Source organism: Mauremys reevesii, linkage group 8, assembly GCF_016161935.1.
Source record: "Mauremys reevesii isolate NIE-2019 linkage group 8, ASM1616193v1, whole genome shotgun sequence".
Taxonomy (NCBI): domain Eukaryota; kingdom Metazoa; phylum Chordata; order Testudines; family Geoemydidae; genus Mauremys; species Mauremys reevesii.
Window position 1 is genome coordinate 36,446,832 of NC_052630.1, and position 17,910 is coordinate 36,464,741.

Genomic DNA, 17,910 nt, shown 5'->3' on the forward strand with positions numbered 1-17,910 from the left:
GCAACCCACAGTATTTTATTTACATCACTTATCCACGTTTGCATGGAAACCAAAGTCTCGGCTCATTCACTTTAGACAGAACCACTGGAGAAGAGACTAGATCACTAAAATGGGGTCATTTCCTGGGAGGAGGGATGTAGCTACTGTGCAGCACTAGGCCAACAGCCCAGCCCAGACACAAAATGGGAATATCATGTTAAATCTCCCAATGACATGTAGGGATACTGAAGAGCATCCTTGAAGCATAGTTCATGTGTATCCTGGACAGTAGTGGTACTCCCATCCCGCTGAGCGGGGAAAGAGAAATTTCCTAGTTCAGCTACATGACTGGGGGTGGAGAAAGGGAGCCCCACAGATGGGGACTGACCTTCCAGTGATTCAGAGCTGCCTTGCACAGGTGAAGGGCAGATAAGATTCTAAGGACAAGTTTCCATGGAGGTTCTGGATACGTGAGGATGCTCACAAGGCCACCTGCAGCAAGCCTGAACATAGCAAATTGCTGAGTCAACTTGCACAGGCATCTGGGCATTGTGCAGGACCTGGCAGGTGTGAATTCCTTCAAGATAGCAAATTAACTCTGCACTAAGTCCTAGGTCATTGCAAGGGAATCTGCCTTATTGCAAATGTAGGAGCTCTGCTTTGACCAATGAGCTTGCTACCATAATACAACACATTAAAACAGACCCACTCCTCATGCTACTTAACCTGAGAAGGCGAACCGATGGTAATTTGCCCTATGCCTTTAAAACGTGTCCGCTCCCTACACACTGAGATGTTGTACCAAGTCATAAGATTGATAGGGCAAGGTTAATCTCAGTGCAGCAGGAGGTGGCCAGCCTTCAGCCCGATCAGCACTGCCCAAATCCTCACGGAATCATGGCCTGGCAGTGCCATGTTACTGGCCTAGGAACCCCAGTGCATCGCATGGCTGGAAACAATCAACATGGCAGGAAATAGGTCCAGTGAGTCAAGCTGTTGTCCACAGAAGGGCTCTAGGACTCCAACCTTCTTCTGATTTCCTCAGCAAGCTTCTCCCTAGGGATATCGACCTGCACAACAAACAGGAAGGAACTGGTCACAGCAATAGAACTGTCTCGTGGGAAGTGCCCCGAGCACCCAATGATATCAGGATGCCCACTTACCCCTTGCAGCCACCCAGACCTGTCTTCTGCCATCCCTCAAACCCTCCTCTCCATGAACTCCCGCTGGAAGCACCACCCCATAAAAATGCATCCCCTGACTAGCAAGGAGACATTTGTGGAAGGAGTGATGATTAGGAACTTCCTGTTCCAGACCCCCGAGGGACAGGATTCGACTGCTCAGCAGAGAGCTTTAGTGATCTGTAACTCTGAGGAAGGTTCGTTGTGGACTTAGACCAGTTTGTAAAGAGGATTCAATCTGTACCAGAGCCGGGTTAACTCTGGGAGCTCTTGCTTGCATCGCAGATCACTAAAGAGGCCCTAATAGCCAGGAGTGTTGTCTAGAACCTTTCATTGGGTTTTGGAGGCAGCCTTCAGACCACCTAGCCCAGGGGTCCCCAACGCGGTGCCGGGCATCTAAATGTGCCCGCGTCCTGGCTGGCGGTCGAGCATCTGCCGAAATGCTGCCGAAATTTGGTGGCATTTCGGTGGCGACGCCTCTGGATGACGCTGTTTGCCGCCGACAAGCGGCGTCATCGAGAGGCGTCGCCACTGAAATGCCGCCAAAATTCAGCGGCATTTCGGCGGATGCTCGACCGCTGCCACGGTCCTTCATCTGGCGCCCGCCAGACGAAAAGGTTGGGGACCACTGCCTTAGCCCACCCCCAATATCCAAGGACATCCTCACCTCTTCCCTGCTAGCTACAACTCGTAGTTTGACGACTCCATCCTTCAGCTCCTGCTCTCCTATGATGGCTGCAAGAGGGATTCCCGTGTCTTCACAATACTGCAGCTGGTTCAGCAGCTTGGGGTTCTTCTTATACAGCATCTCTGCCTAGAAGGGGAGGCAATGTGGTTGTGTTCAAGAGCTTACACAGAATAGAAAGTGACAAACCCTACCCAGTTCAAACTCATTGCTAGGACTGGCTGGAAATTTGTCGATGGTTTTCTGGTGGAGAATGCAGATTAGCTGAAATCTAAACATTTTGTGGAGGTGGTTTGATTTTGACTAAGCTCCAGTGGAACCAGGTAAGTTTTGAAACCCATCTGCTAGGCTGGTTTTCCTACCAGCTGGCCTGCCTTGTGGGATACCAGTTCTTTTGCAGCCTACCTAGCAAGCTGACAGTTCCCCTTCAACCTGCTGGGTGGAATTTCATCTGGAAATGATCAAAATTGTGATTTTTTTGGGTTCTGTTTTCAGAGGTTTTGAAATTTTGGGGTTTTGTTCCAAACTGGAAATTCCAAATGTCTTCCTGAAACAGAATTACCATTTTCCTCAGAGCTCTAGACATTAGCACAGAGTCTCCTGGGACGGATGGTTGCAACAGGCTCAGTACCAGTAGCTGCCTTTCTCCGTCAGAGCCAAACAACAAAGAGGTTGGTGAGTCTGGTCTTGCTGTGCCACTTCTCCCCGGAGACACTCTCTCTCCCCCCTTTCTAAGGGCTGGCTTTGAGAAGCACAACTAGGCCAGTCCAATTGCCTAGTCTTACCTTGATCCCAGAATCCCACAGCTCAGAGATGAGGTTCAGTCTCACATCAAGGAAGTTCTTCTGGGGGGTTGCCACCAGCACCTGCGTCTCAGTCGTCCGGATCTTCTCCTTAGAAGCCTGGGAGCAGGAACAGAGTTGTGAATGAAACATATGGAAACATCCTATTGCTCGTGAAGACATGTGCTCCAAGGCACCTGACGGTTGCGCCTCACCCACCCCTTGTACATATTACTGGAGAATGCCACCATTTTCCTAACACAGGCTATACAGGGAGATTACATGAAAAACAACAACAAAACCCCACCAAACTGTGTTCAATGTAATTTTGCAAAGTCAAGTTTGTGCAACCTTAATTTATCTGCCTTGAGCACATGCACCATGACTCTGGATTTCATTATGTACTATTTTTTCCACAGGATCCCTGCCTCATTCTGAGCACACACTAGACCTGCTCTGGGGATGAGGCAGCTGTGCAATAATTTTTTTGAGCCTCAACGGACAATGAGTTCCGTCCGTCTTATTTACCACACATCACCCCAACCCTAAACTAAATAGAGAATTACTAATTTCCTCATGGGTTTTTCCGCCATCTATCATAGTAGTATGAAGCTCACAACCATTAAGTTAATTATCTTCATAAAGCCCTGGGAGACAAGTATTTTACTGATGGAAAACCAAGGCACAGGGAGATTAAGGCCAAAATGAGGATGCCAATTTACAGACAGGGAAATTGAAAGAAAAAGCAGCTTGGTCCAAGCTTCAGCTAAGGAGTGAGAGCGCCCAGAATAGAACTCGACTTCCTACGTCCCGGCCCTACTGTAGTGAAAATTCTAATTCAAGTGATAAGCCCAGGAAACCTGTAGCAGAGGATTCAGATCTCCTGCATTTCATTCAACCACAAGCCTATCCTTTCTTTTACTGCAGTCCCATGTCTCATCTGCTACAGATCTTCCAATTTCTGCAACAAACGTGTCAGGTATCCTACAGAAAGTGGCCACCTTACCTGCACCCCCTGGCTGGTTCCCACAGTCGTGGGCCATTCTGTGTACTTGTGATGGCACTCACCTCCACCTCCTGCTCCATAATAGAGAAGATCCGCTCGATTCCGATGCTGACTCCCACACAGGGCACCTTCCGCCCCTTGGGGTCAAACATCCCCACCAGCTCGTCGTAGCGGCCGCCTCCAGCCACGCTGCCCATGTTGACTGGCTCCTCCTTGTGGGCGTTCTGAGGCTGCAGCAGGATGGCCTCGTAGATCACCCCAGTGTAATAATCCAGACCCCGCGCCAGGCTCAGGTCGAAGGAGATCTGCGGGACAGGAGGGGAATCCCATTACCAGGCACAACAAATGATCTAGCCAGGCCTGGGTCAGTATCCCTCCACCACTCACCTTATCTGCGATGCCAAACAGGGTCAGGTACTCAAACAGCAGCTTCATGTCTCCCAGCCCCTCCCGGGCCAGCTTGTTCTGGGACAACTTAGGGTCCTGGAGCAGCTGCTCAATCAGACCCAGCCCACCTGCTGAAATGAGACACACCTGAAATATACCAGGGAGGGCGACATGGTGTGGCCAAGCTCCTCTGGACTCACTCCACCCAGCCTGGGTCACACTTACCTGCTCACTCCTTCGGCCTTGTGCATCTCTATCTCCTTCCCAGGGGATACTGACCATGCATCCCACCTGGGACACCCAGGCTGCAAGTCAGCTTGGCCTGGGCAAGTCAGCTAAACATCTGGGGAACCCTGACTGACTGACACACACGCACACGTCCCCCCCCATGCAGAGACCAAGGAAGTTGGAATAGCTGCTGGGAAGGTGAAGTGACCCACATGGACTCTCGGCTGGACAGGGAACCAAGTCTCACAGCTCCACAGAACTCACCATGCAGTCTAACGTATTCCCCGATGCGATCTGCAGCCTCTGGCGAGAGACCTTTCTCTCCAACCATTTCATTCTTCACATCCTCCCATGTTGCCTGGGGTGGAGGAGATCAGAACATTAATCACAGCTTCCCTGGCTGAATCCGCTGCTCCTGGGAATGCAAAATCCCTTCCCCAGCTTCCCCCTCCACACCAACACTACCCCATGGGTTCAGAACACACCGTGAGGAAACTACAGGAAAGGGGAGACCATTGCCTGGTGGCTAATCCAGTTAGAGATCTCCCATTTCTAACCTTCCCAGAAGAATTAACAATAGATTTCACTCTCATTTGGTGCCTTCATTCTAAACTCTCAAAGCTCTTTATTAATGAGTTAGGACCAGATCCTCAAAAAGGTATTTGAGAGTTAGGGGCCTACTTATTTCACTGGAAGTTAGCAGATGTTTTGAGGATCTGAGCCCTAATCCCTCCAAACCCCTGGAGAGACAGGAAGTCTTATCCACATTGTACAGATGGGAAAGTACAGGCACACAGAGTGGATGCAACTTACTTGCCCAAGGACAGAATCCAAACTTCTTGGCACTTGGGAGAGCCATGGAGAATGTCAGCTCTGAAAGTCCTGCTTCAGGTGGGTGTTTCCATCCTACGCATTTGGAGATGGATCACAGTCCTCCCACCAGAGCATACACCCCTGAGGGCTAGGGCAGTGCTAGACAGCAGTCAGTGTCTGCCAGCCAGGGCTGGGAAATCCGCAGAGCATTACCTTGTTCAGTTTGTCCACGGTAGAGCAAGTGCTATGGAACAGGCTGTCTGGAATGCCACATACCGCAAACATTCCATTCAAAATGCGCCGGTCGTTGATCTGGGGGTGGGAAGCAGAGACACTCTAAATCAGATCCCAACAGAGCCTCCCAGTAAGATTGAATCACTTCCACTTGGTTTCTATATCACTCCAGCAGTCCGTGAAGCAGCTGTAGTCAAAATCCCCCGATCCCTTCCTTCAGAGGCTCTCTCCTATGCAGGGCACACTAGAGTGGGGGATGGGTGGGAGGGCAGGCACATTCTTGCCTGGGCAGACTTGTAACTTTATTAAACCAATGGGCTATGGTTTTACCTTAATGAGGAAGTCTCCGAGCTGCAACATGCTCAGGATCTCATGCACAATCTTCAGACACTCAGCATCAGGAATCATAGGGTCAAAGTGGCCAGCGATGTCAAAATCCTGGGGTACAGGAAGAGGAAGTGAGAATCCAGGCAGTGTAACCCAGCTGGGACACCCCAGCAGCAATCAGGATCCCCAGAGACTCAGCTCCCGATGCTGCACCCCGTTTCCTGTACCCCAAGGGGAGCCCAGGCCTGTTGTGCAGAGACCTGTACTCTAAGCTGTCCAAGGTAACAGAAGTCCAATTCAGCCTGTTACAGAAAGCCCTTGTTTATGAAAGTTAGCACAAGTTGGAGGCAACCAGATTAAGATAAACTGGACTGTTTAAGTTAAACCACTGTGCTAAGGGAACTGCAAAGCTCCTGGTGAAGAGGGGGATGGGACGGGACATGTGGACTGGAAGGTGTGAGCTTTACCATCATGGTTGCCACCCCCACCATCTCCTGGGATCCACCAGGACACCACTGGGTCTTCATAAACCCGATGCTGAGACACGGCCTGATCAGACTGGGCCAGAGAGAGGGAACTGATGACATCGCTGTGTCCACTCAGAACGTGAGATTTGCATTCATGCTGTCACCCTCCCTCATGTGTCATTTTCCTTCCTCACCTTATTTCTTCTCTCTCCTCTCCCTTTCCTTTTTCTGTCTAAAGAGTCTGACTTAGCCTCCCAAGACAACACCATCTTTTGCAACACTGCTTTGAGCCTGTGACCAGAGAAGCAAGCTAAAAGCAACGCCTTCAACAGCCTAATGCTGGTACAAGTTTGCCAGGACTCTGAGTGTGCTGGGTTTGATTTTCACCAGCAGTGAGGTTGCAAATGAGAATCAGCACCCAGGACAGAAGAAGCATTTTCTACCTTTGCAATTCTGGGTGTTTGTCTTCTTTTCTCTTAAAGAAACAGGAGTGGACTTCAACAACAACAGTTCCAGCCCGCCTTAACTAACTTTTTCTCTTTTCCCCCCAAAAGGACGGTTAGTAACATACTTCATTTCATCTGACAGACTTTTAGTTAGGGGATTCCCCTGTTCAGACTCTACAGCTAAAGGGAATAAGGGATACTGACTTAATACTTTGCATTTCAAATGAATTAACTGTTTTTCCTTCTTTTCCTGTATTTTTAATAAAAGGTTAAAAAGACTGGTAATGGTGGTTGTTACAATGGGAGTCACAAAACCTTGGACCACACTTAACTGTTTGATGTTGTAACAGTAAAAAGGGTTTCACTGCATCTTATCTGTGAGACACCCCTCTTGTCAGCACAACAGGCCCCAGACACACACGGAGCCCTCTTCCTCCCTGTCCTGTTCCCCATGCTTTGTGGGGAGCCAGAACCCCAGACCCCACACAGGAAACCCTGGGCCCAGACACACAGCTCCCCGCGGCATGGATAGCACTCAGGCTGCCGGTACTCACACACTGGTAGAACTCCCTGTAGCGGCCTCTCGTCATGGCCGGATTATCCCGTCTGTAAACTTTGGCAATGTGGTAGCGCTTAATGTTGGTGATTTTGTTCATTGCCAAATAACGAGCAAAGGGCACCTGAGCACAAAGGGTTAAGGATGGAACCTAGAGGGAATCTCCTGTGGCCTGGAGAGTCCAGGGCCAGTCATTCAGCCCGATTATCACTCTACAGACAGCTGCTGGGCCAGTACAACACAACCCCACAGCAAAGCCCATGCTGAAGGTCACCTGCAAACTGTGGCCACCTGTCCTAATGGACAGTAAAATCTCAGTCCCTATGAGCACATCTTCCTAGTAATCACACCATGTTAACAGCCAGAACAGCCAGCCTCATTGGTGGGTCATTTGAACAGATGTCCTTTGCTGCTATGATACAAACTGGGATTACATATATAATACAGTGACAGATTAAAGGCCAGAGATAAGGGAGCAAAGATGATTTCAGGTGAAATTTGGACAGAGCTGCAGTCAGTAAAGCACCAAGGTCCTGGATAGATGACCCATTTGGCAACAGTAACAAAGGCAACGGCTCTTTCACTGAGAATAGGGAGGTTGTGTGAAGAGTCAGAAAGGAGGCTAGCCCATATGAGTGCAGGCAGATGGGGAAGGAGTAGAGAGAGAAAGTTCAATGTCCAGGGAGTACACTGGAGCAAGCCCATGGATGGTTTTTATGTACAGACCTTGAAGTAACCCGGGAGCTAGTTTTGAGGATGGGGTGATGTAGTCACCATTCTGGGTGTCTAGTGGTGAGTAGTAATTCTCCATGTGCTGGAGTTGGAAAGGCTGGGACTTGAGCTGATCCTAGAGCCGGAGCTACAGTAGTCTAGGTGGGAGGGACGGAAGTTTGGATGAGGATGAGTGGAGACAGAGGTGTCCAGGGGCAATGGCATGGAGGCAGTTACAGGTAGGCTTGGAAACACTGGGGAGGAATGGGATGAATGAATACAAAGTGGAATTAGCATGCATGTTCCTCCCCAGCTAGGAGGAGGTAAGTCTCCAGCATGTCCTCACCTCCACCCCATGCACTCTTGCCTAAGAAACACCAGCAACCCCTGGATGAGGTGGTGCTTCCCAAAGTCCGGAACTCTGGCAGGATACAGTCAGGTCGTAGCGAAGAGACAGCAGCTCTCCCCCCTGGTCCTTCAGGTCATAGATGAGCTTTGAGTCCTCCCCGTACTTCCCCATCAGAGTTTCCTATAGAAAAGCAAGACAACTGTCAGGCAAGAGAGGACGAGCTCCAGAAGCAGAAAGCAGGAGCAAGAAGCCCCTAGAAAGAAAGCAGGGAGAATCCTTGAGCCTGATTTTAGAGGTGATCAGTTGGATCTAACCCCGGTCAGATGATCTAACCCTCTCCAGCTTTACCACAGAAGCTCACTTGCCACAGGAGCTGTTCACAGCTGAATTCTTAGGGCATCTGCCCTTCGGGTCACAATAAAAGCAGCTACTGCAATTTAAATTGCACCCAGTAATTGCAAGGGGCATAAAGCCACAAACCTATGGATCACATCTGACTCAGGGATCAGCACCTCCAGCAGCACAACTTCCCCCTCCCAGATGTCATGCAGCCCCTACCCTCACCTTCAGCTCAAACACAGGGGTGTCAATGACCTCAGCCCCATGGCGCTTGAAGCAGCTGATGATGGTGTTGAAGACTTTCTCCCGGATGGCCATTTGCTTGGGGCTGTAGTCCCTGGTGCCCTGAGAGCCCAAACCAAAGGGAAGTGCGTGAGAAATCTTAAAAGTGAAGAATTATACCCACCACCCTGCAACAGTAAAACCAGCCAATATCTAAACTGTTCCCAGCTCCTACGGCTGCTCAAAGCTCTGAGCCCAAAAGTTTGGCACTATAACAAGGGTCAGCTAGGCCTAGAATAATGGAAGTTGATGATTCATTGGACCTACTGCTGCTTGAAACACTAGGGAACTTTTAGTGCACAGGGTCCACATGAACAGTTGGCATGTGGCATGCTGGAGCACTGTAGATTTATGCCCCCATTTGTCATGCACTAATTCCTTGTTTAGATATGCCCTTAGGCATAAGAGTCAATTGGGAAGAGGGAACAGAATGGGAAAAGGAGGAAGAGGCTTAGGCTCAAGAGCATAGATGCCAACTTTCCTCTGCGCTGGTGAGTGCTTGTGCCCCCCCGCCTCCGATTGCACCCTTTCCCCATCCCTGCCCTGCCCCCATTCCAACCCCTTCCCCAAAGTCCCTGCCCCAACTCTGCCCCCTCCCTGCCCCTATTGGACCCCTTCCACGAATCCCCGCCCTGGCCCCGCCTCTTCCCTGAGTGCGCCGTGTTCCTCCTCCTCCTCCCCCCTCCCTCCCACTGCTTGCCACATGAATCAGCTGTTTTGCGGCGCAAGCGCTGGGGGCCATGGGGGAAAAGCAGGCAAGTGGTGCGCCCAAGTGAGGAGGCGAAGGTGAGCTGAGATGGGGGGCAGGGCAGGGAGCCAATTTTTCCCCGTGGGTGCTCCAGCCCTGGAGCACCCATGAAGTCGGCGCCTATGCTTGAGAGGCTGGAGCTGAGGAAAAACTGTGCACCCTACCATAAAGAGCAGGATAAGAAGCAGGAAAGGGGCAGTTTGTTTCAGTGGTCGGAACACCTAAGCCATATGCCAGTAGAGATGGGGTGGGGTAACCAGGAAAGGAAGCAACCAATGAGAGACCCATGTGCCTGAAGGAGGTAGGAAGTTACCTTGGGGGTTTTCAGAATGAAGTTCTTTTTCCCCTCATCAGTTCCCAGCTGTGCCTTTGGCTGCTGGAGCTTTACCACGCCCTCTGCCACCTGGGGACAGAGAAAAGGCTTTGATAAATGGAGTAGGATACTGACCCCTGAGTGTCTGTCTGATGTCAATTCAACTGGTGGACCTACAAGGCCAGCAAGAGGTTTCCTTAGTTACTAACAGCTCCATTATAAGGAGGTGGCAGTTACCTTTGGGGTTCTGAGAATGAAGTTCTTCCCCCTTATCAGTTCCCAATCTGATTTCCTTCCCCAGACCTGAAGAAGAGCTCTCTGTAACTTTAATGCTTGTACCCTCCAACAATTGAAGTTGGTCCAATAAAAGATATTATCTAACCCACCTTGTCTCTCTAATATCCTGGGACCGACACTGCTACAACAACATTGCAAATAACAGCTCCACTGTAATTCAAATTCTTGCTTTTCCTTGCATTTGACATTTTAAACGTTAGCAGGACAGCCAATGGATTCTTAGCAGCCCATTAGAGTGCACAGGAATCTGGGAGCCATTGACACCCACTGACAACAGAGTAGAAAATATAGTTAGTTGTTTTGGCTTTTCTGATAAATTAGAAGGCTCCCAAATCTGAATTATCATCACTTTCTATCCAGCCAGACTAATCCCTGCCAGCATTACTGGACAATCTGCAGGGAGCCTGCAACAGGTGGACTCCAAGCTTTGCCCACCAGAGGACTGCACTGACAACTTGCCTGGGATATGCTGCCTTCATCTAACCCAGTCCTTTAGTTGGGATCAAGATAGAGCAGGGGTAGGCAATCTATAGCATGCGTGCCAAAAGGCGGCATGCTAGCTGATTTTCAGTGGTGCTCACACTGCCCGGGTCCTGGCCACTGTTCCGGGGGGTTCATTTTAATTTAATTTTAAATGAAGCTTCGTAAACATTTTTTAAACCTTATTTACTTTACATACAACACTAGTTTAGTTATATACTATAGACTTATAGAAAGAGACCTAAAAACGTTAAAATGTATTATTGGCACACAAAACCTTAAATTAGAGTGAATAAATGAAGACTCTGCACACCACTTCTGAAAGGCTGCAGACCCCTGAAATAGAGCATCACACATTGGAACCTCTAGTCCGTACTGACTGTCCGTTTGTACTCAGGGCACACGCTGGTAGTAACACTTAATGCTCACATAGCACTTAACACTTTGAAAGTCAGTTGGACACATTAATTACCTCATTAACACAAACAATACCCCGGGAGATGCTTTCGCCATCAATAAAGATGGGAACAGGAGTGACACCGAGAGAGTGACTAGCTACCCAGAGCCACACAGCATCAGTATCAGAACTTGGGTTAGGATCCAGGTGCCAGCCCCATGCAGCTCACTGCTTCTCTACAGCTTCGTGGGCTCTGCCTGGCTTAGGCTCCGACCCCCGCGTCTCCTCCCGGGAATCAGAGCCTGTCTGAAAGACAAAGCCTTAATTAAAGGTAATAATTGGAGATATACCAATCTCCTAGAACTGCAAGAGACCTCGAAAGGTCATTGAGTCCAGCCCCCTGCCTTCACTAGCAGGACCAATTTTTGCCCCAGATCCCTAAATGGCCCCCTCAAAGATTGAGCTCACAACCCTGGGTTTAGCAGGCCAATGCTCAAACCACTGAGCTATCCCTCCTTGTCCGATCGAGGCAGACGGTCCCTCGGGGCTGGGGCTGGGGCAGGGCCCGCCACCCGGAGCGGGCCTCACCTGGTTTTGGGGGTGGGCAGCAAAGGCTCGTAGGGCGCAGGACGGTGCCAGGTGCTGGGCCCCGAAGGGCACCCGGCAGCCCCACGCAGCGAGGGGGCGCAGCCAGTTCATGGCTCAGGAGGTAGCTGGATCCCGCAGGCCGCTGTCCGAAGGCTCCTGGCGGGGACTCGCCCCGGACTTGCGCTGGGTGCGGGGAGACCCGAGACTACGCAGCCGGGAGCGGGGGCGAGACACGTGTGCGGGGCTGGGGCTGGCGCCGGCACCCCGGCCCCAGCGAGCTCCGCAGGGCCACAGGCTGACCGCGAGCCCCCGGGGGAGGCAGGAGCAGCGCTGGGGCCAGGGACACTCTTCTGCACTGGCACCCTGCCTAGAGGACTCAGCCTCATTACAGCCATAGAGTAGAGGGCGGTTAAGGATAGAAAGTTCACCTTCTCTAACCATAGAGTCTCAGGACCTATAATGCGTTTCCGCAGAACTAGAGCGTCCCGGAGCCAACAGGACAGAGCTGTTCCGGGTCAGCACCGGGGAAGACTATCTGGAACCAAGGAGGCTCAGGAGACTTCCCAGAGAGGCACAAAAATAAGCTCAAAAGTTACTCATACTCAACCGCAGGCACCCGGCCTACGCAACCCCGAACATCCGCTTCCGGCCGCCACTCTCCATCTCATCTCAGAGAACGACGTTACGCTCTAACTACGGCGGCCGCCGCTCTATGGTACTCGGGAGGACTGATTCACTTTACGACTCTTGTTGCCGGAGTACGGCACTTACTGGTTCCTTATTCGCTTCACGTTCAACATGGCGTCGGGCAGCGGGGTAGGTGTTAAGAAGGGGGCGCGAGGGAAAGCCCAGGGCTGTTCCTCCTCCCCTCCCGGGCCCTGAGTGCGGAGCTGTGCCCCCAGCCCGGAGACCCTCGGCGGGATGCTCCCGGGATGCTCGAGGACAGGCTCTGTCTCAGCTGGCTCTTGCTCGCTCCCCTCCCCGTGGGTTCGGGGCAGTCTGGGCTCGGGGCCGGTCACCTGAAGCAGGTTCTCACCCTCCGTGCTTCGGATACGGGCCAGGCGCTCCCTCTGGCTCAGTCTCTTCGCTGGCTGGAGGGTTGTTCTGTTCTCCTCTCCGGTGGCGCTGTGCGTTGGGTCTTCCAGCGTCCGCCGCTAGCTTATGGGCAGGATTCGTATTTGGTGGGAGCCGGCTTTAGCTCTTCCCATTTCGCGGCAGGGAGGTTAGTGTGGTAGTTCCGTGCAGGGAGCCGCAGCATTGTAGTGTCTGGATTTTGATCTTATTTTTTCCAGATACATTAATTCAGGGGCTCTCAGCCTTTCCAGACGACTGTACCCCTTTTAGGAGTCTGATTTATCTCGTGTATCCCCAAGTTTCACCTCAATTAAACTACTTGCTTACAAAATTAGACATAAAAGTACAAAAGTGTCACAGTACACTGTTACTGAAAAATAGCTGACTTTCACATTTTTGCTGTATAGTTATAAAATGAATCAATTGGATTATAAATTTGTACTTACATTTCATTGTATGGTATATAGAGCCGAATAAACAAGCCATTGTCTGTATGAAATTTTAGTTTGTACTGAATATGCTAGTGCTTTTTATGTAGCCTGTTGTAAAACTAGGCAAACATCTAGATGAGTTGACGTACCCCCTGATTGAGAGCCACTGCATTAATTAGTGTCCTGGCTTTTGATGTAGTGTCCTGATCACTATTCATTTCAGTTATTCTGGGAGAAGTTTCCTCCATTGGTTGGAGGTTAATATTGGGAGATCTGGGACTGCTGTTAATCCATTCATAAGTGCTTATTCAGATTTAGATTTGCTCCTTCACTGTTTTGCAGTAGGATTGTTACTGCTTTAGCTGAGATGGAGCCAGAAGTGCAGTTGTTTTTTGATATGCTAATGAGGGTGGGGTTCATTTTACTTTTGTTCTCTGACTTCTGTTCTGCTGTACATGTAGAATTTTGTTTGCAGGACTGTAGGTGGAAGGTTTCTATTTAGGCTATGTCAACACTACAGACTGTAATCACTGTAAGGTCTCGCATGTAGCCACTCTATGCTGACAGGAGACAGCTCTTCTGTCTGCTTAATTAAGCTATCCCCCACGAATGGTGGGGAAGAGTGTCCCCTGCCAACATAGCGCTATCTACACTGGTGTTTTTGTTGGTGAAACTTATGTCTGTCGGGTGTGTTTTTTCACACTCCTGACAGACAAAGGGTTTATCAACTAAAGTGCTAGTCTAGACATAGCCTTAGGGCTTGTGCCATTATGTATACTTTTCTGACAAAGTTGGGGCACAGACTTGCTCCCTTAATCAGTAGTAAAATGGGAGGTGATTGTATCTATCTAGTGGTTTCTTTGTGATATAGTAGGTCCTGCAGAGGTTTCTCTAATTCTTTTATAACTAGTTTGAAATCCCCTCAACCACTTATGATCCGGCCTAAGTATATTTAATTTAAGATGTCTTAAATTGCTGTTTTATTATAAAAACTTTATTTGTTTTGTGAGTTTTCCTGAAAGATCAACAAAGAGTCCTGTGGCACCTTATAGACTAACTGATCTATTGGAGCATAAGCTTTCGTGGGTGAATACCCACTTCATCAGATGCATGTAATGGAAATTTCCAGAGGCAGGTATAAATATGCAGGCCAGAACAGTCTGGAGATAACGAGGTTAGTTCAGTCAGGGAGGATGAGGCTCTGAAAGATCATAACTCTTATTTTATTGATGTTGACCTTTTATGTTAATATGTTGAGATCAAAGAAGGTTAAGGTTGGAAGAGACCTCAGGAGGTCATCTAGTCCAACCCCCTTCTTAAAGCAGGACTAACAAGAAGTTTCTCTCCCTGACCATGGCTGAGTGTGTGCCAAATCCTCACCACTAGACTAGCAGATATGTTTCTAGTAAGTGTAAATGCTTTGGCAGATGTTTATGGATGATGGCATGCTTAGAACATTCATGTGCATGAGTGTAGGTTTTATCAGTTGTTTAGTGGGAATCTGGGTTTTGAGAATTGCCGTAGTAGACACCTGACAGGTTATTGTCTATGTAGAAAGTGGTAGTGCTGAGGGGGAGAGGGACAGATTTGGGGTAACTTCTTCCAACTTGAACCTACAAAAAGATACCTAGGAAGAATTCACCACTCTTTCCCCCTTCTCTCAAAACCAAAATGAAACAAAAAGCTGACGTGAGGAGAGAGACTGTTCCCCACTCAAAACCCTGCTCTTCTGAGCCACAAGTAGAAGGAGGTGGAGTTCCCCCACAAAAATGCACTTGGGGAAATATCTTTATTTTCCCCTGTAGAAGAGACTTTATTTTCACTAAACTTAGTCAAATCTCCAAGCATCTTTGCTTTATCTTATCCCCAAGCCCAGAGATAGATGCCCTCCAAAAACCCCTCAGTGCTGGGGAACCTTTCCCTGCAAATTCAGGGAGATCTCTTAGATTCTGAGCTACTTGAGGGGCTTTTGGGGGACATGAGTCTCTCTATCTCTGCACTTGGGGATAGGATTTCCAAATCTCTTGCATTGCTGCTGTCTTCCCTTGTTCCAGCCCTGTCTTTTTCTGGCCTTTTTTTTTTCCTTTTAGCCCCTCTGTCCTCTGATCTGTGAAAAAAAGTGACAGCTTCCAGATTGGCTTTTGTGTTACTGTGTATACAGTAAAGATCTTTGTTGTTCATTACCCATCTGCTATGTGGAGAAGCCTCACTCCCCTAAACCATATTCTTCCTATTGCCTCAAACTGCTGCCAGTTCACTTATCCCAACACTCAATTTAAGAGCTTGTCTACATTGGCAATTTACAGGGCTGCAACGTTCTCGGGTGGGTGAAAAAACACCCCCCTGAGTGCAGCAAGTTTCAGTGCTGTAAAGTGCTAGTGTAGGCAGTGTACTAGCTCTGGGAGCTACGCCCCTTGTGAAGGTAGTTTTTGTTTTAGTTTTTTTGTTTTTTTTAGCTCTGCCGTGACCCTGTGAGCCACGTTAAAGCACTGCTGTGGCAGTGCTTTAGTATTGCCATTGTAGACTAGGCCTAAGTTGCTGAATCCATGCTATGTGGTTGTGAGGAGGCTATTCTGACTGCATAAAAACCCATCAGGGCTTCATGTTGAAACTGAATGAAAGGAGCATTGGGGTCACATGGATAAGTTTGATGGCATTCATTAAAACCACTTGCTAACTGGAGATCAAGACTGTTGTTTTAACAAACAGGGGTAATGCCAAAGAGTCAGCTATTAGCACTACTGGGGCTTATATATATTTTTTTCTGCTTCCTTGGCAAAGCTTTCTGTTGCTTTGAGTCACATAGTGAAAAATGAGCAAGACAAATGGAATATTCAAGTGGCAGAATGGTCTAATGGTTAGTGCAGGAGACAGTCAGGCCCTGAATTCTATTCCCCCTGGTTGTAGGCGGATGTGGTGTTCATTCGTTAGAGCAGGACTAGAATCAGGACTCTTTGGTTTTGTTTTCAGCTTTGTCTCTGTCTTGCTATGCCACGTTCACAGCCATTCAACTTCTCTATGCCCTACAATTAACATGGGGCCTCGGGTACTTTTCAGTCCTTAGCAGATGTCATCTACAGGGGAAATATCATCTGTAACCTATAAGCAGTTGTTAATATAAAGATTTAGGGGCTTGCGGCAACCTCCATCCCCTGTTTGATCAATCTGAAAAAGTTCCTTTAGAATCACTAGGTAAGCCCTTGTTACAGATAGATCAGAAGTTGGATCTAATTCATTTCACTGTGTCTGGCCTGGGGACACTGGTAAAATATCTTCAAAAGACTACATCCCTTTTATTATAAAAAGAGAGTGAAGCAGCGATGAAATTGCCTTCTCTTCAGGCTTCAACCAACTTTGATTCGTGATAATACTGCTTTTATGTGGGATAATCTAGAGTCTGGAAAATACCCCAAAACATATTCTTGTGCACTTTGTGAATTTCCCTTTTTTCTTACATGTGGAGGCTAATAATAATCTTAGTTGTGACATGTTTAAAATGCTTAAGAAGCTCTGGGAATAAATGAGAAATTTTCTACCTATTTCCAAGACATTTATATTCCTATCACTGGTTGTTCATTCCATTTTAAGGATTGCCAGGAGGGGGAAATTTTGAATGTTGTACCGTTGCTATAGTTTCAAATGTTTGTTTTTATTTTTGTATTATTCATGATTAGAGTCTTCATTTGGCTAAGTAAGGGAAAGATGTCATGTATTGAGGGTATATAGTGTTTTTCTTTTTGTTTCCCAGCTGCGAGCAGAGAAACCACTATTCACAGATTTTTTTTTCTTTTTATCAATGTGAAATTAAAAGCATGCATGCAAAATAAAATTAGAAAGCAATATATATTTGATCCTAATCATCTGTTGAAGTTGTGAGGGTACGTTTTTCTACAAAATGAAGTGTCTAAGCATTTACGAACCTCTTCCTTAGTCAGTGTTCCTAACTTATAGCCATCTGGGTATTGGGTCTGGTAAAGAAAGTCATCTTTTGGAGCAAATTGAATATATAACTGCACACACAGAGAGTAGATACATGAGGTGGAATACTTGCTGATTATAGCATATTAAAATTAATGGGCTACTTAAAATGAAATTGTCTCACTCTTCGCTATAATCCTGCTTGTGTTTCCCACCAAAAATACAGTGAACTGTGAGTTAAGATTGCATCGCCTACCAATACAAATTGTAAAAAACAAGAAAATAAGCAGTTGAGTGATTTTAAAACCCCATCTACACTCTGCTCATCTGTTCACCATCTCAACTTCAACTGTCTCCACTCTTACTCTGATTTGCAATTCTTTCTCTTTTCCACTTTACGCCCAACCTTATATCAATAACAGGCTGGGCCATAGTGAAAGTGAGCATGAAATAGTAGCATTCATGAGTCTAAGGAATTGTAGGAGGGAAGACAGCGGAATAGAGATAATAAGAACATAAGAACAGCCATACTGGGTCAGACCAAAGGTCCATCAAGCCTAGTATCCTGTCCTCTGACAGTGGCCAATGGCAGATGCCCCAAAGGGAATGAACAGACAGGTTATCATCAAGTGATCCATGCCTTGTCACCCAGTCCCAGCTTCTGGCAAAGGGAGGCTAGGGACACCATTCCTGCCCATCCTGGCTAATAGCCATTGATGGATCTATCTTCCATGACTCTATCTAGCTCCCTTTTGAACCCTGTTATAGTAATGGCAGGTTGACAGTGCGTTGTGTGAAAACATACTTTCTTGTGTTTGTTTTAAACCTGCTACCTATTAATTTCATTTAGTGATCCCTTGTTCTAGTATTATGAGAAGGAGTAAATAACACT

The 17,910-nt window shown here is 48.1% G+C and overlaps 2 protein-coding genes across 11 annotated transcripts in view; one reads left to right on the forward strand and one right to left on the reverse strand.

The window, feature by feature from the left end:
• LOC120370445 (histidine--tRNA ligase, cytoplasmic-like) lies at positions 1-12,315 on the reverse strand. 9 transcript variants are annotated; one of them, XM_039485166.1, is made up of 14 exons: positions 12,198-12,293; positions 11,083-11,313; positions 9,834-9,923; positions 8,716-8,835; positions 8,236-8,331; positions 7,090-7,215; positions 5,626-5,733; positions 5,275-5,373; positions 4,513-4,606; positions 4,021-4,151; positions 3,696-3,938; positions 2,631-2,747; positions 1,828-1,974; positions 1-1,049 (listed from the first exon to the last, which is right to left on the reverse strand). In XM_039485166.1, the coding sequence occupies exons 4-14, from the start codon at positions 8,806-8,808 to the stop codon at positions 993-995; spliced, it is 1,311 nt and encodes a 436-aa protein (XP_039341100.1). In that variant the 5' UTR covers positions 8,809-8,835; positions 9,834-9,923; positions 11,083-11,313; positions 12,198-12,293; the 3' UTR covers positions 1-992. The 9 variants fall into 9 exon arrangements, with proteins under 9 accessions (XP_039341100.1, XP_039341101.1, XP_039341102.1 ...); XM_039485167.1 differs by lacking the exon at positions 11,083-11,313 and having other exon boundaries at positions 12,198-12,315; XM_039485168.1 differs by lacking the exon at positions 11,083-11,313 and having other exon boundaries at positions 12,203-12,221.
• Positions 12,247-17,910, forward strand: part of ZMAT2 (zinc finger matrin-type 2) — a 25,714-nt gene continuing 20,050 nt past the window's right edge. The window contains exon 1 of one of the 2 annotated variants that reach the window (XM_039485170.1): positions 12,247-12,411. In XM_039485170.1, the coding sequence (XP_039341104.1) occupies positions 12,394-12,411 (18 nt within the window). In that variant the 5' untranslated portion in view covers positions 12,247-12,393. Of the gene's footprint in view, positions 12,412-12,512; positions 12,624-17,910 lie in introns of those variants that run through there. The other variant, XM_039485169.1, reaches the window with a different exon arrangement.

Excerpts from the sequence above, each read along its gene's own strand:
- LOC120370445 (XM_039485159.1), bottom strand. The coding sequence starts at position 11,706 with ATGAACTGGCTGCGCCCCCTCGCTGCGTGGGGCTGCCGGGTGCCCTTC. Across the intron at positions 4,607-5,274 it reads CCGTGGACAAACTGAACAAG|GCAACATGGGAGGATGTGAA; the intron begins GTAATGCTCTGC and ends CCTCCACCCCAG. Across the intron at positions 1,975-2,630 it reads TGTGGGATTCTGGGATCAAG|GCAGAGATGCTGTATAAGAA; the intron begins GTAAGACTAGGC and ends CTCCCCTTCTAG.